Source organism: Echinops telfairi, unplaced genomic scaffold, assembly GCF_000313985.2.
Source record: "Echinops telfairi isolate 266 unplaced genomic scaffold, ASM31398v2 ScPeMD7_1713;HRSCAF=2227, whole genome shotgun sequence".
NCBI classification, from domain to species: Eukaryota; Metazoa; Chordata; class Mammalia; order Afrosoricida; family Tenrecidae; genus Echinops; species Echinops telfairi.
In genome coordinates, this window is record NW_022105611.1 from 567,687 (window position 1) to 575,782 (window position 8,096).

At 43.9% G+C, this 8,096-nt stretch overlaps 1 protein-coding gene across 1 annotated transcript in view; it reads right to left on the reverse strand.

Moving 5' to 3' along the window:
• Positions 1 to 8,096, reverse strand: part of DEUP1 (deuterosome assembly protein 1) — a 112,580-nt gene that overhangs the window by 88,819 nt on the left and 15,665 nt on the right. Inside the window, exon 2 of the mRNA XM_004708961.2 lies at positions 1,750 to 1,921. Coding sequence (XP_004709018.1) covers positions 1,750 to 1,921 — 172 coding nt within the window. The remainder of the gene's footprint in view (positions 1 to 1,749; positions 1,922 to 8,096) is intronic.

An 8,096-nucleotide genomic window follows, 5' to 3' on the forward strand; every position in this document is an offset into this window, starting at 1 on the left:
TTGCTTATGCACCCATTTGTCTTCTGCAATTGTATCGGGAAGGTGAGCACACAATGATATGATTTTTGTTTTGTTTTTCAATCATTTTATTGGGGGCACCTGTAGCTCTTATCACCATCCATCCATCCATTGTGTCAAGCACATTTGTACATATGTTGCTATCAGCATTTTCCAAACATTTTCCTTCTACTTGAGCCCTTGGCATCAGCTCCTCATTATTTTGGATCACTGTGTCTTTACAGCTCAGGTCTGTTCCAGTTTTGCTGGCCAGGAAGGGGTTGGGAGGAAGTGGCTGGAAGGCCAGCTGTGAGATGCCACCGAATGAAACCTGGGGGGCAGTCCTCCTTTGACACGGGGTCGCTACTACTAGTTAAAACTACTCAGTAGCACCTAACAACAGCCTCCAATGGCAGAATCACTGTCACAGTTTCTTAAGAACTTACATCTATCGTGCCCTTGGTGGCACTGTGGGTTAGGTGCTGGGTGGCCGGCTTCCACTTTGGCAATTTAAACCCATCAGCCACGTTGAGTAGGAAGATAAAGCTGTCGGCTGCCCTGAAGATTTACAGCCTCAGAAAGCCTGCATAAGGCTACTATGAGTTGGAAGGGACTCTATGGCAGTGAGGTTGGGGAACATATTAAAACTGCCCAAGAGTCATTTTAAAAGATTTATTTGGCTTGTAGGACTTGTTTAAAAAGCAGGCGAGGCAGCTGCTTACCCCTCTGTGGATCATCACAGGTATAGCCAGGCAAGAATCGAAAAACTCGAGCTCGCTGCCACCAATTCCATTTCAACTCATAGCAGCAACCCTGTAAGACAGGGTAGAACCACCCTGGGCTTTGCACACCGTAACTCTTTATGGGAATAGACAGCCTCTTCTTTCTCCCAAGGAGTGACTGATGGTTTCCAACTGCTGACCTTAATGTTAGCAGGCCAATGTATAACTACTTTGTCAGAAGCGGTTATACATTGCATATATTTGCTTATATCTGGCATATGCAGACATATGATGATGTGTCTCCACCATGAGGAGAAAACAGATGCCAAAAATAGCAGTAATGGTAGGCAAGTAAGAGGCTGATGAATAAGTCCATGGTGCTGTTTTAATTCATGATTAGCAATCATTTCTCTTATGACTAGCCTCAAAGAAAAATCCAGAGACATGCAAAGCCACATTACACCAAGCATAAGGGTTTCTTGAATCTTCACAGACCTGTGATGCTCAGCGTGCTAGTAACCAGGCTGAAGGGGGCTCAGAGAGTCCTCTTGAATGATCCAGGTTTACATCCCCATCTTCACCAAATTATTTTCTTTTGTCCTACAGTCAATTCTTGACATTGCGCTTCCTTCAGGTGATATTTTCCTAACAAATTAGGAGAGGCAAATGCTCAACTCCACTGTTCTAAAGGCAGAGCTCCGGTGGCAATTACTGTGTTTTTCCAGCAGCAGGGATACTTACTTATGTCCCTCCAAACATCATCTATTTCACATAGACACGAAATGTGTTTACTTTTCTAGATGCAACTGATGCTGGATGTCTGTCGGCATCAGCAGATGTCTCTGTATTTAGGCTCTGACTGCCAATTAGGTGATAGCACACATTGAACACATGATCTGCTGACAGACGTTTCAAAAAATAAACGCTGCTGCCCGATAAACAGTATATACGACGAGACACACATTCTGGTGGAAACACTATTCATGAAAGTCAGAGGAATGAATGGTCTGTCAACACACATATTCGGTACCTCTTGACCTTTCTGATCCAAACACGTCTGTGCATTTGCCAACTCTTGATCCCGAAGATCTAGTCGCGTCTCCAAGGCCCGCATCTTCCTTTCCCAGTCCAGTTTCTTGTTGCTGACCATGATGTCGATCTGTTCCATTAACTCCTGAAGCTCAGCCTCACACGGAGAAGCTCTGGCAAGGGTGGAAAAGTAAAATATATTTTAAAAGCGCGAAACGTGAGGGCAAGACAAATCATTCCATTGAACCGAATAGCTCGATCGTCATTTCCCTGAATAGCTCAATTCATTAAATAGGAAGGTGTCTCAACCGGAGAGGCGGCGTGTTTAGAAATCAAAGCTGAAGGTTAATTCCAGTGCTCTCGGAGTATATGTATTTGATTTTCCAAAATATATACCTTTCACCGTTGGCCAATTCTAGGAAAAGTGATCATTAGGGAAAATGGCAGGACTGTGCAAGGTCTGATGCACTTACATGTAAATATGCATGTACCTGTCTTTCACATGTAACTCGAGGGGTGTGAGTGCAGGCAAATGGGGGTTGCTGTCCTGACCTGGCAGAGATAGAAGCCTGGTTGGTTGAAGACCAGATTCAAGCGTGCTTGTGCTGCTCCTCCAACATGCTCTGCAGTCTGTTTGGGAGGAAGGTGACCAGAGCAGGCAGGTGAGGACACACAGGATGGGTGTTAAAACAATGGAACTAATATTAATCAGATCAATAGTGGTGCTTTGGTCTAAGACACCGGTTCTCAATCTGTGGGACATGACCCCTTTGGGGGTCGAACAACCCTTTCACAGGGGTTGCCCCATTCACAACAGCAGCAAAATTACAGTGATGAAGTAGCAACAAAAATAATTTTATGGTTGGGGGGGGTCACCACAACAGGTAGAACTGCGTAAAAGGGTCACAGCTTTAGGAAGGTTGAGAACCACTGCTCTAAGAGGATGTCTGGAGTCCCTGGGTAATAAAAGTGGTTCACACACCTTGCTACTACTCGAAAAGGTTTGAGTCCACCCTGAGGGCTCCTTGGAGACAAGGTGCTTTACTTCCAGCAGCTCAACCTCCGGAGGCTCGAGGAATCCGACTTTACTCTGACACACAGGAGGGCTCCAGGAGTCGGAACTGACTGGATGACAACTGGTTCGTATTTTCAGTTAGTTGGTTTTGTTTTTTTAATTACAGAAGATTTACAGTATTTGAAACAAGACCCTTGGTGACAGCTGGAACTGTTACTACCTCAGGTTCTTCTTGTAAGGAGCCAAGCTATTTCCTAGGAACTGGTGTAAGGCCGGTCACAGGTGAATATGGAAACATAGGCACACGGATGTCCCAATTAGAAGAGCAAGTTATTGAAGCCTTCGCTCAATGGTAGTGACAGAGCTGCTGGTATGCTTTTGTGCTTGGGGGAAGACAGGATGGGGAGACAGGTGCAAAATGACATCATTTCCTCCATTCAGGTCTCCCAAATCAGAGTTCTAGTGTGAATTAAGGATCATTTAGCATTTTTATTAAAACAGAGGCTATAGAAGTCCAAGGCCATATCGTTAATTAGTGGTGGAGCCAGACGCGAGCTAGAACTATATTCTAAACAGTTGCTTCCCAGCTTATGCCCTCTCCTATATACCACACAATAAGAGACATACAAGAACGTGCTTGGGAAGCACAGTGCAGATGATCTCCATTGCAGCAGTTTCAAAACAGGTATTAGAACCCAAAGGACTCTGAATTTCCAGAATCACTTCCTAAGAAACCTAGAGTCGCCCTGAATAATGGGTGGCCCTTTGATTACTGTAGACAACAGGAGAATGGCCAGTTTTGATGAAAGGGGTTGTAAGTACAAAGTGCCATCCTGAAGCCTTCTAGCATCCCTGGGATAAAGCCCAAAGTCTCTCAATGTTCATTTAAAACCGAAGCTCAGTTGAGGAAAGGAAGTGCTCCTTCCTCTATAAATAACCACATTGACTTTTAATTAGAGCTGTGGTCTGGGGGGGGAAACACAGCACAGAACTGTGATCTGGTGTTTTCACATCATTTTCTCTCTTTTACATCAACATATAGCACCCTTTACTGTACATGCCTTTTGCTTATTTATTTAATTTTTCTTGTTAGTGTGAGCGCTGAAAGAACAAGGACTCTATCAGTGTTGTGCGTCACCGTCTTCCCAGAGTCTAGCATACGGCTACAGTACAATCAATCTTCGAATAGGGAATATGTTTGGTTTTTTTTATTATTATTATCTCTTCAGAATGCAGGAATGCACCACATTAATGGAATTAAAATGTAGACCCAAACTAAGATGTAGACAAAAAGCAGACTGTGGGCAACTCAATCAATATTATTCAATAAGTGAATGGCTTATTCCCTGTGTGTCTATACAATGCAAAATTTAGAATCTTAGGCCTTTCAGGTGGGAGGAATCTTAGAAACCATCTAGTCCAGTCACCTATCCAGTGTTTGCACAGATGTTTTTCTAAGAGAATCACCGGTCATACTGCACTGGTCAAATGCAGCAGGTCTAGGACATATGTAACAGACTGGCACAAAGTCAGTTTTATTGGGCCAGTTTGTTATGTCTGGGAAGGTAGGGGTGGAGTGCAACCTACCAATCAGGTCACAGCCTGATAATGTCTCCCAAGAGCTGTGGCCTATTTGTGAGAGAAGCTGTGAAGATCTTCTCCTTGTGCCCCTGCTTGGCCTTCTGGCTTCCCTGGATAGTACACCCGGCACCGGGGTTGGGAGCCTCTGCGGCCTGCCCACCCAGGGAGCTGTGGTGGCCTGCCATGTGCCTCCTGATCTTGGATCCATGCAACTCTACACTCACCCCTTGTGATCTGCCGGCTTCCTACTTGGCCTTCCTGCTTCCGTTCACTGGCAGCTGTGTGATCTGACAGCCTCCAGCTAGTACCTGACCTATGGACTTGAGCTGGACTGTGGCAGCTGTTTTCTTGACGGAAAAAAAATTCCTTCTTGAAATACAGTTCTTTCTTATACATATGTGTCTCGAGCCTCAGCGTCTCCATCGATTGAAAAAAAAAAATCAAGTGATTCTGACGCCTGCCAAGTTTTGAAGTCTGTTTTGCAGAATCATGGTCAAGAGGCTGTCCAGCCTAGGTCTGAATTCTTCCAGTAACAGGTAACCAACCACTCCCCGAGATTGCTTCTAGATAGCAATAATTTTACCAAGTTCTTATATTGAATCAAGAGTCTTTTCCTGGTTCAAGAAACGGGTCCCAATTTGACCCCTTGGGCCCATGCAGAACAAATGCCTTTCCACATGGCAGAGCATCAGGTACTTGGATACAGTGACCAGTGTACCTCCTGGCCCTTCCTGGATCTTCTTTGTTTCAGTGTTCAACATGAGAGACTGTAGATATAGACAGACCATGTATGGCTGTGGAACTTTGACTCAACCTCTGTGCACTCAGCCTGGGAAGTCCAAAGGGAACATGTGCAGAGCCGTCAGAACTTGGTCCACCACTTCCACCATCCTGTTTTGTTGCCCCCCCCCCCAACCCCATCTCAGGACCAACTAGAAAAAGCAGAACCTGTTCGCCAGACAAACCACATAAGATGCCCCGCTTCTAGTTGGCCTGCGCCTAGTTTCTCCATGTCAGCATCCTCCAATCAAAGCATGCCTGGAGCCTTCCCTTTCACTTAATCTAAAGCTTTCCCAACCCCCTGCCTCCCTTTCAGTGCCCGTCGAACATAAATAGTGGTGTCTGGTTTCCTTGCTATAGAACGTTCTGAATGAATAGCCTTCATCTGTTTTCATTGGGGTGGTCTAAAATTATGTCCACAGATAACTTTATTTCCTCCATTGTTCCTGGAGATTAGCCCTCCTCCGCCATCACTCCATTACTTATTTCCGACACTGCCTGAGAAATACCAGATGCTTAATGGGCGTTTGTCCAGTGATTGATGATGACAAAATTTGCGGGTCTTTCATAATCCTGGGGGGCCGCCTCTGAACAAGTCTCCGTCAGTTCCCTCCTTGAAAGACACCATTCAGAATGTAATGTTATCATAGCAGATATGGCCTAATCAGCTCACAGAGGCAAAGGTAGCGATAATCATCCTGTTTCAAGATGAGCTTATTCTTGTCTTAAAAAACAAATCACATCTCTTTTTCCTGTACGCCATTCATTCTCTATTGTGTGCTTTTTTAACCCGTTGGCAGGGCTTTGCATCGTCCTTATTGAATTTCCATCGAATAGCTGCAGGCTTTCCGTGTGCATTGTCATCGCTGTTCTTTCAGCACACAGGCAGCGGGGGAGTGCTCCCCACTGTGAGAGGGGCGAGGAAACCGAGACGCCACAGAGCCACCTCCCACTCGCCCGTGCAAAGAGACTCGTGAGGTGGACAGACCCAGCAGCTGCAGCACCTCAAAACACCGGGTGTGCGTGCTGCTGTGTGTATGCTCAAAAGGAACAAAAATAAAAGAAATTACTTAAAAGGTTTATGTAGAACAGCTTACTAAATAAGACAAATAAGTAGGTGCTCCATTTGGGGATGGATTTTCTTCAAGTCATTTGAAAAAGTTAAGACCTCATGTAATAGCTCATCAATCCCACGGAGACTGGTTTCCTTAGGCAATCCCATGTTGTGTGAAATAGTCCTCTTACCTGTTCCCCAAGGAGCTGCACTAACTACAGTGTAACGTTTCCACGGTGACCCAGACCCAGAAACATGAACTGGCCAGAGCGAGGGGAGATTCGCGGAGACGACTTTTCTAGACGGCCAGCCTGCTCTGTAGGGAGCTGTCTCTCTTAAAACAGTAAAGGGAAAGATAGGCGACATTACGACCTGTATGCCATGCTTTCATGGTAACCCTTCTTCATTAAAAATTAATTACTGAAACGGAGGTTAAAATAGTGTTTACTCAAGCACTTTTCTTGTTCACCCAAAATATTAGTTATCATCATTGTTAGTGCTTGCTGATTAAGCAGCATTAAAAATGTCTAGTTTTACTGCATAATTGAGACTGTCTCCTATTCACTCCATCCTGTTTTCTCATTTGCAATAAACCTAATGCTGCGTGTGAGAGAGAATAAACTTACGTTTCTCAAAGTGTCATGAAATAGGTTTATAAAGGCTGATTCTAAAGCCTTCCACATAATCATCAGAGGAAGACACTTACAGGAACAAAATGCAAGTCAAAGGCCTCCAAGTCCCTGTTGAAGTTTAACTTTTATCACAAGAAATGAAAAAGGCCCACACAAATTTAAAATCTTTTCCTTTTGTTATAAGAATGAATAGTCTGTTAAAATGCCTACCTGAGAGATCAACTATTTCTTGAACAATTTTTATAACAGCTTTTCACATCCCCCAAGTATCTTGTTCCACTGATTGAGCAAAGTAAGGCAGTATCTAGTTCCCAACTTAACACGTATTTGAGTTCCAGTGTTTATCATTTTTAGTCTTTTTTTTTTTTTTACATTTTATAGTTAGCAATATGGGTTGCATGTCTACATGGAATTTTGCAGCACGTAATTTGTGATGCCATTATTCTCAGATATTTGCTTTCTGATGTTTAGTTCTATGATTTACTCTTCAAAGCACTGCTATACAGATTTAGTTTTCTAAACTAAAGCAGGGCTTCAGGTGGTTGAAGATGCAGACCCAAATGCTGATGGATTTGCTGCAGTCTAGATGAGTGAAGCAGCCAGACGTTCCCGTGTAACACACGAGAAAGGGGCCATGGAGACAACTCTCACTCATTTTCTGTCCACTCCCCTGGGGACCGAGAGGACCAGGACCTTCCATCAGTGGAGCTGCGCCAGCAACTTAGAACATGTCAACCCCACCTGACTCCTCTTCATCAGTTTCTTTATATTGCACATTAAAAAAGATGTATTAAAACATATCTCTGGGCTTAGATGTGGTGTTTTCTGAAGACAAATTGGATTTATAAAGATACTGATAGTAAGAGTTAACAATAAAAACTTACAAAAAATGAAATAGTCAACTTCCACTACAACTGTCTAATGATGGAGTCAGCAGAATAGAATGCTGGTGCAAGCCAGTGAAACAGTAGTAAGTGCAACGCTTTTTCCCCAGGGTAACATTCACAGTTAGGTAGAAGTATACATGGCTTGACAATCCTCACAAACTTAAGCACTGATTCAGTTCCAACTCACAGTGACGGCCCTGTACAACAGAAGGAAAATGGCCAAGCCCCGCACTGTCCTAACAATAGTTCTGTTTTTTTGTTAGTTTTGTTTTGTTTTAGTCTTTTTATTAGGGGCTCATACGACTCATCACAATCCATACACACATCAATTGTGTAAAGCACATTTGTACATTCATTGCCCTCATCAGTCTCGAAACATTTGCTCTCCACTTAAGCCCC